The sequence below is a fragment of the Malurus melanocephalus genome, unplaced genomic scaffold (genome assembly GCF_030028575.1).
Source record: "Malurus melanocephalus ecotype Western Australia unplaced genomic scaffold, MMel_1.1 scaffold_18, whole genome shotgun sequence".
Classification (NCBI taxonomy): domain Eukaryota; kingdom Metazoa; phylum Chordata; class Aves; order Passeriformes; family Maluridae; genus Malurus; species Malurus melanocephalus.
This window is the reverse complement of record NW_026623250.1, coordinates 2,131,657-2,152,981: the sequence shown is the minus strand read 5'-3', so window position 1 is coordinate 2,152,981 and position 21,325 is coordinate 2,131,657. Positions and strand designations below refer to the sequence as shown.

General features: G+C 36.5%; 1 protein-coding gene across 3 annotated transcripts in view; it reads right to left on the bottom strand.

Annotated features, from left to right (window-relative positions):
• Positions 1 to 21,325, bottom strand: part of ERCC8 (ERCC excision repair 8, CSA ubiquitin ligase complex subunit) — a 72,126-nt gene that overhangs the window by 46,210 nt on the left and 4,591 nt on the right. For 2 of the 3 annotated variants that reach the window (XM_057389655.1, XM_057389654.1), the window contains exons 4-10: positions 15,129 to 15,252; positions 13,598 to 13,679; positions 12,915 to 12,983; positions 10,345 to 10,411; positions 9,009 to 9,112; positions 7,804 to 7,928; positions 2,863 to 3,060 (exon numbers count right to left, since the gene is read on the bottom strand). In XM_057389655.1, the coding sequence (XP_057245638.1) occupies positions 2,863 to 3,060; positions 7,804 to 7,928; positions 9,009 to 9,112; positions 10,345 to 10,411; positions 12,915 to 12,983; positions 13,598 to 13,679; positions 15,129 to 15,252 (769 nt within the window). The remainder of the gene's footprint in view (positions 1 to 2,862; positions 3,061 to 7,803; positions 7,929 to 9,008; positions 9,113 to 10,344; positions 10,412 to 12,914; positions 12,984 to 13,597; positions 13,680 to 15,128; positions 15,253 to 21,325) is intronic. The other variant, XM_057389656.1, reaches the window with a different exon arrangement.

Sequence of the window (21,325 nt, the reverse complement as noted above, 5' to 3'; positions counted from 1 at the left end):
ATTACTGACCTGCTATTAAATTAAATGCTTCTTATTAAAGGGCCAAATTCTGCAGTTCTTACTCAAGCAGACTAACATCTTATTAACTTTACAGAAACATTTACATAACAGATAGGCAAACAATAATATAGAGGATTTTATAGCTCTGTTCCTAGGATCAGAAAAGGCATACACACACACAYATTAACTAAAGCTCATCACATTCTGTGATGACAGCTCTGTACCAGATCTCAAATATAAAAAGGTATTCCACACAAACACCCTAATTAATTTGGATAAGAACAGATAAAGACTAGTATCACTGGACTGCAAATAGCTTAGCTGCTTGGTTATCAGTGATCCCATCTGATTATATGGTTCCAAGCAAACAGAAGACATTTCTCCTCAAACACATAACTGGTGCAAAGTTTTAGTTTCTTCTTAGAGACTATTCCACTTATGAGATGAAACAAAGGCAGCAATTAAAATACAGTTAATGAACAGAAACAGCATSAGGGACTGACACCAACCAATATCAGTAAGAAATTTTGAGCACAGTAAATAATAGTAAGAAAAATCTAAGAATCAGATTTGAGGATGGGTAGGACACGAATCAGTCACCAGGATTAAAAACAGCAGAAGTTCAGAAGACTGTTAATATGAAGAACACTCTTAACAAGGACTGCAGAAAGGATGTAGACCTTGTTTCCCATTACAGTGCACTAATATCCAATTAAGTGCTAATAAGTAACAAAAATGTTACAAAGCCATCTGCTACACATTTCAGCAGTGGATACTTAACTTACATCAGACAGACTTAGAAGAACCATCAACGAAAACTTCCGGCTTGCTTAAGTTAATTATGTTTTGATAYGTATTTACAAATTCCAAAGCTGAAAACAAGCTAATTATGCCATTCAGAAAAAAAAAACCCCAAAAAACAACACAAAAAAAACCAAAGAACCACCCAAAATTATATAGATACAAATGAACTGACATTTTTTAAATCCTAAACATGACAATGGAAAAGGTTATTACATAATTCAGTTCTGTGGAGTYAAAATATAAGTATATAAACATCAGTCAACACAATTTGCAACAGAGCAGGTTTTGTCAAAACTGATTTTACTTATAGCTAATAACAAAATAAAAATGTACAGCTGTGAATAACTTTGCAGCATGTGGATTTAAAAATGCTCGAGAGAGTAAAATAAAACAGATGAGCATAAACTTTACAAACAACATTACATTGTCAGGAAAGGAATTTCACTGGCAAAATCATAATTTCTATTAGAATTACATGAAGACTGATGAATACACTTAATTATCTCAAGATAGGGTATTTGGAAGTACATGTGTAAACACAGTCAAAATAACAGTACCCCACTATCTCTGGCGTTGACACCCAGCAACATTGTTTCATCAGACCAACTATTTAATACAACTGAAAACATTTACACAAAAGGCATTTACACAAAAAGAAAAGAGTCACCCTGCTACAGTGAACTGAACTCTAGAAAAGTATGATTCTGAAAGCGAATTGGGAATCACATCAAATTAACAAATGAAGTTGCTGATATCATAAACCTCTAGATACTGGTGTAGCTCTTGTGTGCATATGCACACACAAGTAATCCTTTATCAAGGATCTTAAACGCCAAGATCCTTGCACCACATGTAAAACAAGTAAAACATGTTTTACAGTGAGACCTAATGAGCCTCACCTTTTCAGTTTGTCAAAAAGACCACCAAAGGTAAGTTTATATAAACAACTAGAAGTTTTGTTGGGAAACTATTCTTGAAAACATGAAGAGCTTTTCAAGAATATTCTGGAACATTAGCTACAATGTGAATATTCCACCTTTCAGTTAATGTAGTTGTCACTGACTACTGATATAAGAATTGCCTTCCTAGCAAGGCGTATTAGCTTGGGGTCTGCTGTCCATAATGTGTCCCTAACTTTCAGTCAAATCTGTATCAGTGATACAGCAACATTCAGGCAAAGTTACTGGACTCAAAGCAGAAACCACCAGAATAATTTCTATGATGCATTKTATGAGAGGTCATGAAAAGGTAGCTACGTGCTCCTTCTGCCAGATACTCAGAAACAACAGGCAAGGAAGGAGGAGGTGGAACATGAAATACAATCCTTAACATGAGGGCAACTATGCAATGGCCTGAAAATCCATGCTATCATCCATTCTGTTCTTGCGACAATACATGCCATATAGATAATCTGTTCAAAAGAATCTGATAAAAATTAACCTTTGCTATCGTTAACTCTTTTATTAGAGAAGAATACACCAGGGGAAAAAGGAAAAGAAAAAAGGCAGAGAAGAAAAAAACCTGTCAGCACCATGAGTCCCTGTAATGCTATGGTATTTCTCAGTTGAAATGTCCTCAGATTAATTTAAGAATCTCACCATGTTGTCAACACTTTATCCGAAGTACAACTAAAGGCATTTCATCAAGATCACCTTAGCAGAGTACTTGAGAGCCTTCTCAGTACTCACAGCAGGACTAATGCACTTCACATTCTTTCTTACTGTGGTAAGTTGTAAATATGAGAAAGACAAATACCTCCTCTTCAGTCTTACGGGAAACAAGCATGTAAGCCAAAAAATTACTAAAGGTCTATTGACAAGTTACACACGTGAGACAAAACAAGCCATGGAAGGAACCTAAACCAGAAAAGGTCATTCAAAAAGCTTGCATTACATGTAAGCCAYTGAATTCTGTCTTACGATCTAAAAACTAAATTCTAAATCTAAAAATTCTGTCTTACGACTAAAGCACAGCCCTGAATAGCTAATGCTCTTATAGAGCAAAATGGTATAGCAATCTGCATAGATATTTAAGTTTGYCTGCTTTTATTTTACTTACCTGAAAATGAGGTTGAAATACACAGCAGTTAACAGTACTATAATGCCCTCTAAGCATAGTTATCAGTTCTCCTGTGAAAATTGTATAAACAGCAATGGTACTTCCATAAGGAACAAAGGCAAACTCTGGATTACAGCCACAAGAAATGGCAAATTTGAGTCCTTTCCTACTTTCATTACAGACTTTCCCATAGTTTACCTGCAAAATGAAGGATTACACAGTTAGCCATTAAGTAAAACMACAGGAAATTATAAGAAAAGGTCAATCTTACTTCATGCTTAATACTGACTAAAATTATTTTGAGCTGATATATCTCTTGATACTTCAAACTACAGATATCTATTGAGAGACTCATTTTTATTTTCATTTAAGTTCACTCTTGTTAATATCAATTTTAAGAAAGAGAAAGAAAGAAATGCMTAAAAATTAGCATTTCAATACTAAGGAATAGGATTTGCACAGGTTGTTGCATACCAGATCTGCATCAAGCACCTAAATCCTCTCTGAAATTAGACATGGTTCAGGAATTACCACCTGTTGTGATTTAGGAAAGGTATTTTCCAATTAAGTAGTTCAGCTAAAACTACTAGCTTCMCTGCCTCAGATTAAAAGCACAAAAAGCAGAAATCATGGTTTGAGACAAGAACAATCTACTGGAAGCAGCAATATAAAACCAAAGAGTAACAGSAACAATACTAAAAACACAAGGTGTAAGACAAGGAAATTATTTACAAGTTAAATAAAACAATAGTGGACCATTTTCTCCCACGGCAGCTGTGATCTGAAAAATTTYTAAGACCTTACTGGTGAGGTCTGAGGGAAGCCTTGCAAATAAAAATAGTGTAAGAGCACCTTATTAGTATTTGCACTAATGCTTCAAGACCCAGTTTCACAGAGTTTCAAGCTCTTGGTAAGTCCTACACAGATAAAAATCTCACAAAAGATTGAAAGTGAAGTTTCCGAACATCTCTGGARATATTCCAGGTCTATCAGACATAAAAAGTGCATTTATGAAGAGACAGAGAAATATAGTAACGGAAACAGTTTAGCCATTGTCTAAACAAACTTAATTAAAACAAAACATTAGAATTTTTACTTTCTTTTTCATGAAGGGGGAGAAGTCCACTATGAACACTTCAAATTCACACATTATCTTACAATTTTAAAGTATTTTTTCTAATAGCAGTATTATAAATTTAAATTCATTAATACTATATAGCATTATACAAATAATTATTAAATATGAATTATAAATACATAAGTAAACAGTATTTTCCTATAATCTAGGCTCTTTACTGAAAAACATAATTTGCATTTGTGTACAATCCCAGCATTAATCTTAAATCTCACTACCTAAAACTGAAGGCCTAGAGTTAAGGGAAAAAAAAAAATCCGAATTGTGAAATCTTTTGACTATAAGCGAAGAAATTTATGAAGTTCATCAGGTAAATATTCTAACACAACATCTTGATCAGGTTCTTGATCCATACTATGTCAATTGCCTGAGTCCTAAGTTTGAGGCAAACGTAGCATCAGCCACTATGAGCCAGGCAAGAAAGTAGGCTACTTGTTGCTCATTTCTAAGAATGAAGTGTACCTGCGTAAGAAAAGTGTAATGAAAAGAAGTCCTGAGAAAATCTCTCTCAATCACTATATAAATGTATCAAGCCTTGCGACTGCATGCAGATCTCTGAACCTTCCCATCTGTTTCCCAGGCTAAATGCACTGGTAGGCAGGCACTTCAATGAGGTATTTGAGATCAATGTTTTTACAYATTGAGCAGGTATTTTCATGAGATGTGCTTACACAGTTTGTGGTTAATACAGCTCACTTTGTAAAGACAATGTTTGTAAATAGTGACTGTGCTAAGTCTTGGTAATGCTAGCATTTTAGAAGCACATTACTTTGTAGATAAAGTGCAATTAAGCTCCTTTACACAGCATATGAGGCTGTAACACCAACTCCCAGGTAACAGCCCTATTCATAATAAAGGCATGCACAAAGAAAGRGAGGCGTGAAAGTTGAGAAAAGTATATTAAGTGGATAGATTCACTGTTAATATTCCCACTYTGTACAGAAACAACAAAAAGGAAAGGATGCGGCCAAAACAAGAACTGAAGAAAAATCTTAAAAACTATCTTTGAGCATACAAACAGAAAACTTGGGAGTTTTTTTCTGTTTGGTTCTTTCCATTCTCACTGAATCAGGACTTCCTATTGTGATTGTMCTGGTTTTACTCAGTCCAATTTTTGGTGGKRGGGGGATGGGACCAAGAAACCACAAMGATGGCTCYTGTGAGGAAGTTCTAGAAGTTTTCTCCTTCTTCTCCAGCAAAAGGAGCCCTRCCCCCTGTGTTTTAGAWCCAATCCATCATGGCTCTGAGGGTGATGGACAGGCTGCCCATCAGGCCTGGGCCAATTGCACAGGCTAGTTACACCTCTGTGATGACATAGGGTCTTGTACTGAAGAACAATTCAAAATAAGATAGGGGCGGCTGCCATGTAGTTTTTAGRTTGTTAGTATTTAGTTTTAGTACCATGCACCRGGGAAAAACAGAGCAGGAGGGTGAGGAGATGTAAGAAAGAAAATGGAGACCGAAGATCACAGTAAGAAGAAGACAGGTGCTGTTCTGTTGCTGTGGTGCTSRRACATGGAGAAAACAAGCTGTTCTCAAAAGGACTATTTCCACAATGAGAGACCTGTATAGGAAAGGAGAGTGACCTTGCTCTGAGGAAAAAAAAAAACCCTGGCCTTTGAGGACTGGACTGAAGTGATCAGGAGCCAAAAACGAGGAAGAGGCTTGGCTCCCCCTCATGTCTGAAGCGAGTTGATGCTAAGAAGAAAATGTGTTCTGCAGGGACGGAAGAGGTGCTCCCGCCCCAAGTCTTAAGTAAGCGGATGCTTAGAAGAAGCTGTGTTCTGCCAGGAGATTTGTGATAGTGGCCTTATGCTGCTGAAACAACACAGTTTGGCCTTGGAGAACATTCCTTCCTTTCTCCTGCGAGGTAAAGAAAAGAATCCCTTGCCATCAGCAGTTATACACTKACTGTTCCTTGGGAAAAGAACTTCCACAGCCTGGAGCTGTAAGAACRCTTYTCCTATGRTGCTGGACGACAACTGTAATGAGTRGTTTGATCTATGTTAGACTTTCATTCCTGCCCCCCTTGTATGYGGGAAGACATGGGGGGTGGAGAGGGAKRACCTGRGAAAGAGACGGGTCCYAGAAAGAATAACAGGTATCTTACAATGTTCATTTTTACTTTWTCTTCTCCTTGTAAATTTTTCCCTATCTCTTTGTTYCCCTTCCCGGTGCGGCAGTATTCTTAGTAGTTTTTAGTAATAAATCTATTTTGCAACTTAAGTTATTCAGCCTCTCTGACCATTTTCTGGAGCATATATGTATCTTTCTCTCAATTATGTTCTGTTATCTAAAAGCCATAAATTTTAGTGTTAATTGGGCTTTAGCTCTCCCTTCTGCCTCTCCGGTGGGGAGGAAGGAACATCACTGGGTGATTTTGGCTTTTGGCCCAGTTCAAACCATGACATTTTTGRTGCCATGACTTGGATAAAGGATAAACGGGTTTAAACCCACAACACTGATAAAGAATGCATACAATGTGTACTACTTCAAAGTTAAATTCCTTCACTAACTGAAACAACCCATAAGACTCCAAATTTGTCCTATTGTTAAAAAAACACACATGGCTCAATTTCTGTAACTTCTGAAAGATAAAGAAAAAAATTATGTTGGTTRAAAGTATGGACTAGTCAGGGAAATAAAAGCACTGTGGTGTGAATGTGTATTACTTGTACCTGTATTTATTTGTTTGTTGGTGCCTTAAAATTATTTTAAGCAATACTTTCAGGCAGTGTGAAAATAYAGTACTCTGGACAATGTAATTCTGRACTTGGAAAAGCAAAGCAGGATCAAGCTATTCCATACCTGTTACAAAGTTGTAAAACAGCCTATGAAACAAGCCAATGAACAACCACATGGAAAACCACAAAAAACTGTGATCCAGCTGGTAAAAGGAGAGTGAACAAACTGTATTACCTACTTTAATCATGGTGATTTGAAGACAGAAAGATGACTGTATATGAGGTATTGAGAACAAGCTGGTAGCATGGAGAAAAGTATTTTCATTTAAATATCAACAAGGAATTCTTTTTGCTATGTTCTGAAACTAAGCAGCAGAATTAAAAGATTTATGAGGTAGAGAGAAATTTCTTCCTTTCCTGATAGAAAGACCGTAATTACAGCTGACGAAAATTCCATGGATACTGATTTACCTAGTGTGTTGTCCTTTCAAAATAAACAAAGAAAACAATTTTTGTTACCTTCAGCATAAAAAAGCCCACAAGCCATAAAAGGACTAGAGTAGCAATAGAAGTTTAACAAATTTCCCAACCCCCATCCCTGCTGTGGTGTGATTACCACACAAATCTAGAGGGACAGATGCATAGATACTTTTAACACTAACATGCAATTCTACAGGTGAGATTCCACAAAAAAYGAAAAGAGAGTTGCAAGAAAGCCAGGCAGTCAGGGAAACTCTCAAGTATGGGCTACTGCTGTAGGGATAGTACATTGGCAACAAATSGTTTAAAAAACCCCAAAACTTTCTACCAACAGTCACTGCATATGRAAGTTTTTATTACTGTATGAAGTATTTATAGCTATACTCCCAAATTCATTAACTTAGAGTTAATATATTCAATCTTTAAGTAGATCCACGTTTCTTCATACACATTTTCTTTATAATAAGTAGAAGCAAAGAAATCTGGAAGAAAAAAATTTCCACCAAATCTTCTAGAGATGAGATTGAGCAGCTACATCCTTTATGAAAATAAATTTRAAGTTCTACTGACAACTGCATAACTTATAAATCTCTTAAAAGTAAGTGCAAGTAAAAACTTAACTGAAGTTCCTTGAAAACTTACTAAGGTGTTTTCTCCAGTGGAGCTGTTCCAGAGTCGCATCCGATCATCTGTACCAATGGTTAATAGATGAAGTCCATCACTTGTATAGCACAAACCATTAACTCTCCCATTGTGAGCTGTGTTTGCTGCCAGGAAAAAAGAGCAGGCTCAGGTTTCTAGAGATGAATTACTACTTTTATATATTTTACTTCAATGTAGAGCATCGGAAGTGCTGTTTAAAYGCTAACATTCAAAGAATTAATAATTGAACTTTTTGTTTATGAAAGCATCTGGCAGCTAASAGCCACCAGCAGTGCTCCTCAGGGTGCAATTCAAGGGTTAGCTCTGTTCAATCTACCATCCAGTGGTTGATGCACTCAGCCTGTCAGTGTTAAAGAGGCATTTGGACAAAGCTCTCAACAACACGTTGTAGCTTTTGGTCAGCCTGAAGCAGTCACGATAAGGTATCACTGCATTATACTGCACTACCTGATTTAGACGTATCTCTTAGGTAAAAGTGTGATCTAAAAGTGAGCTTTTTAAAGATTTCAGTTAAAAAGAATTACTATCTGCTATTGGTTTAGTTCATACATATTTCAATAAATTTAACATCCTAGTCTATATGATTGATATTAGATCACCAAAAAGCATCTTGAACCTGTCAGACAAAAATAAAGTTGAAAAGAAAGATGTGATTGAACAARTCAACATGTTATTCAAAGGAATGTATAAAATGGCACTATTTATCTTTGGAGTTAGCCAGGATTTCGCTTTTTATTAAACAAAATTTCTCCTTTTTTGACCCAGTATTAGCTTTCATTAGACCATTTTCCTCCCAGTAATTTCTTGAATTTTAATCAAATTTATGTTTATATAAAGCCTAATCTAYAGCATGAATGAATGAATTCTACTCACAAAAAAAAGGAAACAGAATTTTCCTTTATAGAGGAAAGTCATTTAGGACAGATACACTGCTGCTGTTAAGCAATTCCTCTAAACAAGATCCCAAAWAACAAACACTGACTCTGTAACACAGAAACTGAATAAACCTGAATTGCCTGTTTTGTAATAAATAAGTAATCAATTGCTTTTATAATAAGTAAGAAAATAAGTGTGTAATAGGATTATCGTAACTCTCCTTACTAGTTTTAATAGTCAAAACTTTTATGAAATATAAGAACGATTCTAGTTACACATMGATTACCACCACTTATATTCCGTATTACCTGTCTCAGAAGAYGCCTTGGACTTTTCTCCATTGTGCTGATCAAGCGTACTCAAACATCCAGAAGCTCTCCTCACATCCCATAATTTTACTCTACCATCAGCACTAAGAAAAATAGATTTGCATAAAGTAGGAAAATTCAGTGCACCATGGTTCAGAAACTGTCTTGGTCAACCCACCTGGCACTTACCTTGGACCAGCAACTATTCTGAACCACACATCATGTGGGCACACTCAAATCAACAGAATTCCATTAAAAGCATTTCAAGACAGACTTCAGACATTCATTTAATATGTATTAACAATTATAGCTGGTACACTATCAGGACCTAAGACTGAATCTTCACCTGTAATACAATATATTTTGCCTCCTCTTTGATTACAATGTAACATCCTTGCATACATACAGAGACTAGGAATAAACCTGTAATTGTTCTTTTGATTAAACTGTAGCTACAGACTCCAGCATTGTGTGTAATGTTGGTCTCAGAACTTTGGCTTTTGCAATCAGAGGTTATTGTATGATTGGTACAGAAGCTGTCTATAAGCAAATAACTTTCCGTCTGCTAAAACRAAACAAACRACAACAAAACCACAAACAGCCAACCAACCCCCTAAACAACACACTGTTAAAACAATTTCCGGCGTCATGAAACCTTTCAGAYGTCTGGCTTCAGAAACAAAGGTTTGCAAATCTGGTATCAAATTTCACTCTAAATGTATAAAACTGCCATTCCTCTTGGCAATACAAAAGAAAAGAAAACATGGTATCTAAAAAAGCAAGAAATATTACACTATAATCAAAAGCTAACATAAACAAAAGTTATAGAAAAGCCAAGAGGATTTTTTACATTAAAAATGTCCAGACAGAAAATAAAAAAGGCCGAGGAATATCAACATACAACCAATATTCACTYAATTACTGCAGTTTGGAAAGTTACTATCCATCAGTTAAACCTMATTACTCTCTTTGACATAAGTATGCATGATTTATTACCAGAATGGTAATTTCAACTAAACATGCTTTACTTTATTATATAATGGATTAGCAATGCACACTGTAAGCAGCATCTCCTTTATATTCCATCATTTTCTGATACATGTAATTACAATTAGTGTTTCAAAACTCTACAAATTTGCTAATAAAATAAGCATGACATGTACAGCTCTTCAGGTTTAGTTTTTCTAGGAATGAGCTACAAAATCGTGAATAACTAAATTCAGCTAAGAAGATTACCTGTAGAMGTGCGTTTGAATTGTAAAAAATGTGCAGAAAAAATATAAATTTTTTACCAACAAATATTCCAGTGCATTTACCAGTTCAGCAACATCCCTACCTTCCTGTTGCCAAAATATATTCGTGACGTGGAGACCAAGACACTGCCAATACTTCTTGTCTGTGACCTAAAAATTACATGAAAAAGCTTATACACACCATTTTATGTAAATAACTAAAAATAAAAGCAAGTATTTAGCTGCACTGGATGAACCGAGCCGGAATAATTTGAATTGTAACATCAATTTGAATTTTGTGAAATGATATTATTTTTGGTGAGAAGTTATTTCTCTCTCTTSTTCTTGCTTGAGTGAGATTGTAGTGAGCGGAAAGCCATACATGAAGTATGACATGCGTATAACTTTGGATAATAAACATGGTTTTACCTATGCACAACACATTACAGCACCATCACAGCCATTRAGTTTTTGTTAATTTTCATGCAGCACTGGTGCACATAGAAGGAGCTTTTCATTTCTCTTTCTTTAAAGCTTTTAATAATGTTCAATACAAATTACAGTTACCTTACATACTTAAAATTAAACCTTGACTCTTTTTTTCCTCAAAGACAGGATATCTAATTATTATCATCTGAATTTTCAGTATTTTTTCCCTTAAGTAATAAGAYATCAATGAAGGTGGCAAAAGGTCTGGAGCACAAGTCCTGTGAGGAGCAGCAAAGGRTGATGGGGGTGTTTAACCAGGATAAAAGGAGGCCTGGGGGGGCCCTCACTGCTCTCTAAAACCACCTGAAAAGAGGTTGTAAYCTGGTGTGGGTCAGTCTCCCAAGTTAATACAGAACAGGAGATGAAGTGGCCTCAAGTTGCACTAATGGAGGTTTTGATTGGCTTTTAGGAAAAACTCCTATATTTTCCTAGTAGGAGAAGTCTGCCCAGGGTAGTGGTGGAGTCATTATCCATGGGGATATGTAAAAGATGTGTAGATGTGGAATTGAGGGACATAATGTAGTGGTGGATTTAGCAGCACTGGGTTAACAGCTGGACTCAATGATCTAAAAAGTCCTTTTCAGCACATATATATATATATACATCTATATTCACTTATACGTATACACATACACTTTTAAACTTGGAAAGTAATGCTAAATACAGACAAAAAGAAGAGCAATATGTCTGAAATGGAATGATTACAATCATGCTTCACGTAATAACATACAAACGCATTGTTGAAAAATATACTAAATCATACAAATACATTTTTAATAATGCAGTTTAGAGCTATGTAAACCACCTTGTTCCTGGTGCATCTTCTAGTAAGGAGGTGGTTCCCCATTACCTGAATTTATCAAAGGACTGTGATGACTGGGATAATAGGAAAAATCTCCAAGATACTGGTACAACAGGATACACTTGGACGGCTCAGGGCAGACAAATTTATTTGTATACATTAATTAAACTACAGCTACATATTTAYCTCCATTTCATCTGCCAGAGCTAGCCTACATGAAAATATTAATACTTACTGACAAGACACCACTGATTGCTTCAATTCAGCAAATAATTATTAGATGATGCCAAATGGAAAACATATTCTCCTTCCACTTATTCCTCCACTTGTGGTAACAGGTTGTTACAAAAACATAGAGCTTGTGCMTGGAAAGCACAAGCTCTACTGCCGAAGTTAAGAAGCCCTGATAAAACCAAACAGGACCTTTAGAGAACGTTTTTTGTCATTGCCCTCTCTGGTGCTCCCAGTTCTAGAAACGGAACATGAGATGTCTGTTGTGCCAATTCAGTTCATAAGAGCTTAATGGCTTAAGCTCGGCATCACAAAAACATCACCTAGGCTCCTTTTAGATTTAGCAAGCGAATGTAGAAATAAAATTGCATTTGCACATTGCTGTGTCTGACCTAGCATTTCTCTACAGTTTCCAGATAAGATCCTTTTCCTAGCCAGCTGGTTTGAAGTATGAAGATTTGCCTCATAATTGTTTCCTCTTGAACATGTGTGTTTATACTGACACTCCAAAAAGTACACATTCGAAAAGAAACAACAAAGGCAAATTCTCATTAAGTGCCAAAAGTAATGAACTATGGAACAATAAAACTTTATGTTTAACTGAATTAGGAAAATGCAAAGGATTAGATATCATTCTTTAATAAAAAGTAGTATCTTGCTTGTTCTACAGAAATCAAAAACTTCCACACAAATCCATTCAAACATCTCCATGGGATATTTTGTTAAAAACAGTGATTTTTTTTTTTTTTTGGTGCTGGTAAGGAGTTTCATCTCTGAGGGGTGGTGGGGAATTTCTGTTGTTTTACTCGGTCTTTTTTTTCTTTTTTTTTTTTTAAATGGCATTCACTAACACTCCAAACCAATGACTATACTTAACCATGTAATAAACAGTAGTCAGTATSGATGAGATCATGAAAATGTCCGAACATCTGCAGGAGCTGCTCATTGATAAGTGTTTGTATTTTCCAGTTCACCAGCGCTACAGTAACACCCGAGAAGAACCTTTTGCCACTCTGTAACTTTCACAACTAGCTACAGATAAATCAGTCATATTACTAACAAAAAATACATTGTATACAGTGTTTCTTTACAGGACTTGTTTTTACTCAAAGTAGTTATTGTTTAACATTTATGTTTCAGAGTAAAAAGTACCCTGGAGAATGTGAGAACTGGATCCAGACTTCAAGTCACAGAGCTGTACTTTGGGGCTTTTGGTACCAACTGCAACAAGAGAAATAAAGACAGCTAAAAATCTCATAGCATTTGAGAGAACAACAAAATCTTAGCAATTCAAAAAATGGAAAAAAACTGCTAGCAGCATAACTGCTCATTCAGTCAGAGCAATGCATTCTATTAATAGAATTACAGTTTTAGTCCAAGTAAATTTACCATAGACAAATTTTCATAACAAAATGTAGAAACTGGAGGTAAAGACAACTGTACTCAAGAAACTTAAAAAATACCTCAAATATTTTTTTGCTAAACATAGTTAAACTGTGTACATGTAAGCAATACACACATCTATTTAGATAATTTACTATATTTGGATCTAATAACCTTTAAATGCTGACTTATATAATAAAAGAATCCAATTATAGCTAAGAATTTTTATTACTAAGGAGAACTGATTGATGCACTATTTCAGAAGAAAAAATGTGATATTCTCATTGACATCATCCAACTAATGGATGGTATTTTATTTTAGCAATGAGCTTACGTTTTATGAAGACTCAATTTATGTAAAAATAAATCAGAGCAGGGAAAAAGCTGACTGAATATTACTTGATTGTTACTGTAAACCCTATATATACACGTTCTTAAAAACAGATACATACCTGCTATTAAACAGTGCTTTGTAGCAACTGGAGACATGTGATGACTATAGACTGTTCCCTCGAAGTGAAATATATCTGCAGGCTAATAAAAAAAAAGAAGATTAAATTAATCACCATGCAAGCATGTTAGCAAAATGTAAATGATCACCATTAATTTTCAAGTAACAGCTATAAGTAATACTAATGCAAATATCACTATTTACATAACTATCCTGGTTAGAAACTAGATTGCACAAACATGACAAAATATGTTTTCAATAGCAGGACAATACCAGAGCCCAGAGATAACCCCAAAGAAAGACCAAGAAAATCGGCTAATGAGAAGCATGAATAACAATCTTTAGAGTTATYAAAAATTCAGAAAGTTAGCAAGAAAACAAAAATGTTGTAATACTGAGATAGAATCAACAGGAAGGAGGTACTTAAGACTAAGTTTAAAGCCCCTTGTCATTCACAACTATTTTCAATTCCTAAAAATATAACACTATCATATAAAATTAGTGTTTTAAATTAATGGCACAKATTTATTTTAATGAATGTTAATATTTACTTTAATAAGTACAATTGCTTCCAGATAAACAGCTTTTSTCGTCTCACTGTAAAATACCATATATGAAAAATTTCTTAAAACTGAACTGTCAGTACTTTCAAAAACACAATTTGGTGGCAGAACAGGTCATTCAGTAACCTTCATGAGCACACTGTAACTTTYAATAGATGCTTACAGAACCTTTTGGAAACTTAATGGTTTATGAGAAGATTTAGCAACTGCAAACAGCTTCCTATCTCACAAAAAAGCACAATAAAAGGAGGTAAAAATTTATTCTCTATTATGTCTTTAGGATGACAAACCTCTTTGCTAAAAAAGCTCTCTCACCATGTGTGAAACAACAGTCAAACAGCATCAATGTAAATTCATTAATACATTCATAGGGAACAGGACAAACTGCAGTCGTGAATTCACAGTTCAACGTAAGATGTGAGGATGAGTGACTCAAAGYAACGTAAATTTCTACATAATGTTTACCTCAATGCCAGTTATGTTGATYAGCATTTTTTAAATGGTTTCTCTCATCCTCCACCAATTTTTAGAAATGGTGTCTATACTGCTTACAACAGCAGAATTCTGCACCTAGATCCTGAATGCCAAGACCACCAGTTCTTCAAAAGCACTGTTTATTAAAAATAACTCACCCTGCTCTACAGTACCTTTACATTCAACAATCAAGAAGAATGAACTGCAGACTAGRCCATGGTGGACATGGTTACTCAGCAAAAATTCAACTAGGTGTATTCCTGCTCACAGACAAAAAACTGTTGCAAGCTCTCCTATAGTTTAGACATTCAAAAACAGGCAGTTATACACCAAGGTGTACATTAATTCCAGGACCACACCACTCTGCTRCTGCACCCACAGTTCTAATGGTTTYCACCTTCTGGATGCACAGTGSTGTTCATCTTGGGAGACCTTCAGACAGGCAACAAGAAACATGTACACAAAGAAGGCTGCAAGCTGTAGAAACTCTCTTACTTGTAAAGTATTTGTATCCCATATTTTCAAGGTTTTATCAAATGAGCTGGATGTAAACATGCCAGTGTCATGAGGATACCACTGGACCGTCTCCACACTGAATTTATGTACATCAGGATGGCTCCTAAAATCAAGGAAATATTCCAGCTGGTTAGAGTTTTGTAGTTGTCTCTTGTAGTTGATAATGCTCTTGTAGTTGTCTTGGTATTTGATGACAAATTGAAAACACRGTTTAAACTTTTAAAATTTGTGATGAAGATTTCAAGAACTATTTTCTGTTGGCTTGATTTTAATTCAACCAATACTAATTACTTTGAAGAGTCCTATTTCAAGAAACTACAGATCATTACCTTTTTAAAATATGGTAATTGTAGCATATCTAAAGTTCAGACACTCAGTCTGAAGCATAAAAAATGTATTTGAAATGTGTAAGTTGCAATGTTTACAGATCTGATGTTAAATGTGATGGCCTAAAACTACAAACCATTTATGCCTCTTAGAAATGTATCTACTGAAAAATACAATCCCATATACAGTGATTAATTACAGCTACATAGTCATTGGCAATCCATGTTTGCTGAAGTCACYAGATTTCAGTAGGGTAAATTACTGAGAGTCATTTATATTTGCATTAAGAAATGAAAGAGGAAGAACAACAGGAAACCTTCAAATGAACTGCAGATATTTACAGAATGTAATATAATTAATAATGCATTAACTGTGGTAGAAAGAATGGACAGCAGTGCCAATCTTGACAGCTCCAGTACTGAACTGAGCAGSTTCTGAATAATATATGCCATTCAAATATCTGGTAGACCAGTCATATCTAAGCTGGATTCACATGGATCCAACTTCAGGGCCCAAAATCAACTGTTTGCTCACTCTAGCCCCTGCAACGGGATAAGGGAGAGCACCCAATGGTGAAGGTGTAAAATGYTGTGGATTGAGATAAACACATTTTAATAAGTAAACGGGAACAAAGCAAAACAAACCTTACTGCCCMRGRAAAAAAATTAAAACAAGAAAGAATACAAACGAAGAAACAAACCAGTGAAGTAATGCGGACATAATCTCTCACCATAGGCTTAAACTACTGTGCACAACATTTTATGGTATGGAATATCAATACTTCGGCAGTCAATTTGGGTCAGGTTTCATAATTGTGTTTCCTCACAGCCCATTGTCCACTCCSACTCCTTTCACTGAAGGGGTAGCGTGAAGAATGGCGAGTGCCTTGACAATACCAAGCACTGTTCAAACCTCACTCAACCATCACCATGTTATCAAGATTGGTCACAAGTCCAAAACACAGTACTATACAAATAACTATGAAGGAAATTAACTCTGTCCCAGCCAAACACATTACTTATGAGAAAACAGTTCAACTGACTCCAGCTGCAGCTAGAGAAGGGCTCACAAGACTTCTTTGCTTCAGCCCTTATCTTTGCGTTGTTCTCTCAATTGTCCTGGYCTCCACAATCAGTAACTATTGCAGGGGTATCATTATGCAAACAGAAATGTAGATTTTCAGTACTACCATGGATAGAAGAGGATGTACTGTATGTTTGCCTAAATTTGTCTACAGCAGTACTGCCCAACACCACAGTTTTTAGGCAGGTGTGGATAATCACAGATGAGAATGAAAATCATCTTTCACCTCTGAAAGGAATTAAAGGAGACATCATCTCAATAGGATGCTGAATTCAAAATAACTAAGCACATGACAACAGTCTTATATTGTTGTAAGCTGTGTCAAAGTGTAGAGAATTATGCTGCAGGAAAAAAGCCATATATACTTATTCTTCTAAACATGAGTGCTAGCACACCTTTAAAATATCCCATCCAACACTTGTKATTTCTCTCTGAACAGATCCAAACTCTTGACTGAGCTTGTGCCTTCAATKCAAAATCATTGAAGTGCCATTTTTAACAACTCAGTCTCAGCCTTCTATTGAACTGTCTCTTCACATGTATAACATTGGTTCCTACTTAGTCAAGAATACAGATCAACAGTAAATGTTATTTAACTCAACATGGTCTCTCAAAYGAATTGAACTGTGGATGCAGAATAATGTTTCCAACCAGCCAGCTTACACTGTTCCTCAAAACCTCTTATGCAGTTATGGACAGCATAAACAAGCCGTCACTTTCTCCAGGTAAACCAGGAGGGATGGGACTGGTATCTTGGAAACAGGGTGGGGAGTTCTAAATGGCATAGACCTTGAGTCATTAAGCAACAAACTAGTCACGGTAAGTAGCAACTTAAATAAACTGAAACACCCTCTATGAGCCTCCCCTTTTGGCTCTAAGAACTAATCAGTGGTATTAACTGGATGTATTACCTCAGTGGGAGGGAGGTAATGAAAAAGACCATCAACTGATCACCAATGCACTTAGCGTAGTGCAAACCAATGTTCCTTTAGCTCTTACGTGTATCCAAGCTCAACTATGATGGATAAAATTGATGACAGCTACATTCACAAGGAAGGTGAAGAAACCATTACTTACCTACTGAAATATGAGAGGTAATTTGAAATAATACAATTGAATTTCAAAAGAAATTCCACCTCTGCTGATACTTAGTCAATTTTACCTATGACCCCATCAGCAACACAGCCACGGCTTTTGTGTTAACAGTATATGATGCTTTGCTATATAGTAAACACTCAGTCATTGCATCAGGATTGAACTACAATAGAACTGTGTTCTCTGGAGTATACAGTATGGGCCTGAAAAAATGGAAATAAATGGGAGATTAATGATGCCAACATGTGCATTGCACGAGAGCAACAAGGCTACATTTGTGAACATAACACCATCAAAACKCAAGACACTTGTCTTGACACCAAGCAAAATATTTCTGATTTTGAGATTCATCCTAATGAAAATCTGGAWACTCCTTGTGTATACTGGTAAATGATATGTTTGTATGAGAACCTCTTGTGATTTTGTATTTGTGGAACATTACTGTAGATACAAGTAATCACTTTAATATTTGTGCTTATAACTTTGCCAACATTACAGAATGTATTTTTAGTTATTAAGCTCCTATTGAATCCTATCAAAATTTTAGAGTCTAATTACAGATTCAATACTTCCCGCCTACTCTGACTGGTATGAACCTCATGCTAGTAAAGAAGTTGTTACAACACRAAGACTTGAGCTGCTTGTTAAAAACAAATGCAAGAAAACAGACAACAGACTCCGTCTACTCTGCATCATGCTGTGGGAGAAATACATCACACAATGGAGTAAGCGAAGAAAGATGGAGAACACCAGTGATGGTTCACCCTTTTTGGATGGTCACTATCAGCCACCAGAATTCTCTACAGAGTGCTTCACCCTGTTGTCATTTTGTTGATGATAACACTTTTGCTTTCTGTTCTAATAGTTCTATTGTATTTTAGGGTTTAGATTACTAAGAAACAATTAGCCTAACAATTACACCCACTAATACTAGACAACCACATGCTAGACATGTGTTAGATGATCCACACTGTGTATAAGTGTGAAACATTTTCAAATCGTATTTCGAAATTATGAGACTTAAGTGACTAGTCATGGGCAGTTTATGTGGAAAGATGGCTTGGAATAAAATCAGAGGAAACTGAGAAGTTATATTCACATYCTAACAGAAGWTATAATKATATGGGAATTATAGGGTGAAGTGCAGTTGCTACTTCTGAATGGAATGTGGTGAGCAGGACTGAAAGCTAAACCTCAGTGATTCCCCATAAACGCCACCTGCAACCTCAAGCACCTGCTAAGGGGGATGGAGCAAAGACACCATGACCAAGCACTGTTGAAACATGTGCAAGGAGGGGTACCTTCTAACTGATAAACCACATAGCACCTGTCCACCAGGGGAGATATGAGAAGATGTCATGCTCCTGAACCAGCAGCTGTGGTCAAATTGGTCTCCTTGGATGAACTTGGTTCATTATCATCTAATTGTAATATTAAAACAGACATCCTCCTAAAGTTCAGAATCATAGAATATTCTGAGCTGGAAGGGACCCACAAGGATCATCAAATCCAACTCTTAAGCGAATGGCTCACACAGGAACCAAACCCACAACCTTGGCATTATCACAACCATGCTCTAACCAACTGAGCTAATCTCAAGTTATCCACCTCCAAGCGAAGATCACCCCTCACAGAGAACACACTCTGTATTTTACCAATTGTATCTTTAAAAGCAAATTGAGAGATTAAGATTAGTACACCAATCAGTAGCAAAGGTACAGTAACTCAAGCTCCCACTAAACATAATAGAATAGTATAAAAGCAAGTCAAAAATGGTGAAAAGTTATGGAAGATTCCATCGTAACTTCTGGAACTAGCCAACAAGCTGAACCTGTCTTCTCCCACAGAGGGATGCCAGTTTTTAAGAACCTTACTCTATGTGCACTGAACACTTTTATCAGGAACTAAATCTTGTCTGTATATTGGTCTAAATAGGTTTTTGCAATCAGAAGCTATCACTGGCAACCCCTGAATTTAACCTGTCACACTTTTCTCTAATTAATAAAGAGTGTTATTCCATGGTTAGTSTGAGTCCCTCACGGGCACTGGCGGCCATTGGCAGTGGGTAACATACTTGAATAAAGTGGGAAGCCCCACTGAGCAGTGTCTCTTACACTGTTGGTATGTGTTCCTTGATAACTCAGCCAAACCACCSTCCGATCCAGAAGGACTGCTTGGTGAAGAGTCCCTGTACCAGGGTGCTGATGGGCCAGTTGGGCACAAGATTCTCAGCTTCCCTAGGACACAGACACATTAATCAAACACAATGGGTTGAAGAAGTCTTCCYTTTTCATACGGTATTTATAGATGTGATTTCATCCGAGCTAATAAACCTTCCTACTCACTTGGGTTGTACCAAAGCACAGAAGACACCTTTAAAGAGAGCTACCCTGAAGCCAGCACTGACAATACTAAGCAAGAGATRGTGAGTAACCTTCGAGCTTAGTTTAATGACTTCTGCATTGCTGCTCCATCTCTGAGGCATATCCTAGAATGGACTATTACTCTGGAACAGTGCTAAAAGTCAGCAGACTTCATGCATTTATTCTTCACAGAGGCTTGCTGGTTTTGGCAGGAGTAGAATAAATTTCATTCAAAGTGCCTAGCCTGGGATATATTCTGGATTTACGCTGAACACAGGGTTGATAATATAGGGTTGCTTTTGTTATTGTTGAGCACATCTTACACAGAGCCAAGGCTTTCCTGCTCTTCACAGTAACATGCTGGTGAGGGGACTGGGGTGCCCAGGAGGTAGGGAGGAGACACAGCCAGGACAGGTGACGCCAGCTGACCAAAGGATTATTCCAGACCATGTAACATCATGCTTAGTAAATATAACTGGGGGCAAGAAGGGAAAAGGGGGAGACATGGAATGATGGCATTTGTCTTCCCAAGGATCCATTATGCTTAATGGGGCCCTGCGTTTCTAGAGATAGCTGAACACCTGCCCATGGAAAGTGGTGAATTCATTCCTTGTTTTGCTTGTGCTTGCAGGTTTTGATTTCCTTATTGGAGATTCCTTATTGATTATCTCCGCCCATGAGCCTTCTAACTTTTACCCTTCCAATTTTCTCCCTGACTACACTGGTATGGGAGTMAGCAAGTGGGTGTGCTGTACATGGTTGCTGGCTGGGGTTAAACTATGACAGAGGTCAAGTGAAAAATCTTCAGAGCCTTCAAAACCTGCAGAGCCTGGAAATCAAGCCTAACTCAAAGCGAACTTACTCCTTGAGAGGCATTTCTATGCACTGYGTAGAACAATCTAAATCCATGGAACTGATTATCTGGATGCAGTAACAATAAGCGCACAACACTGGACAGTGTTTAAATTGCACCAGAACAATCAATTCTCCCATAATCCACAGGGCCGAAAAATGAGCTAAAAACCCTTGAGTAGATCTGCAAGAGCCTCCTTTGATCTGGCTAAGCTCAGTACTGGCTACATGCTATTTAGCCTAGTTTCATGTCTCAGGCTGCATGTTATTCCCAGTTCATTCCATACAAAGTATTTTCACCCATTAMTCAAAACATACCAGCCTTTTCTACCAAATATAGACTTAATCCTATGAATAGGAAGGTTACTGTCATTCATTCTTCCTAGGTATGTTTTGAGTAGAAGAGACTACCTTAAAGATAATAATTATCTGCTAGATATCATTATCTGGTAGAAA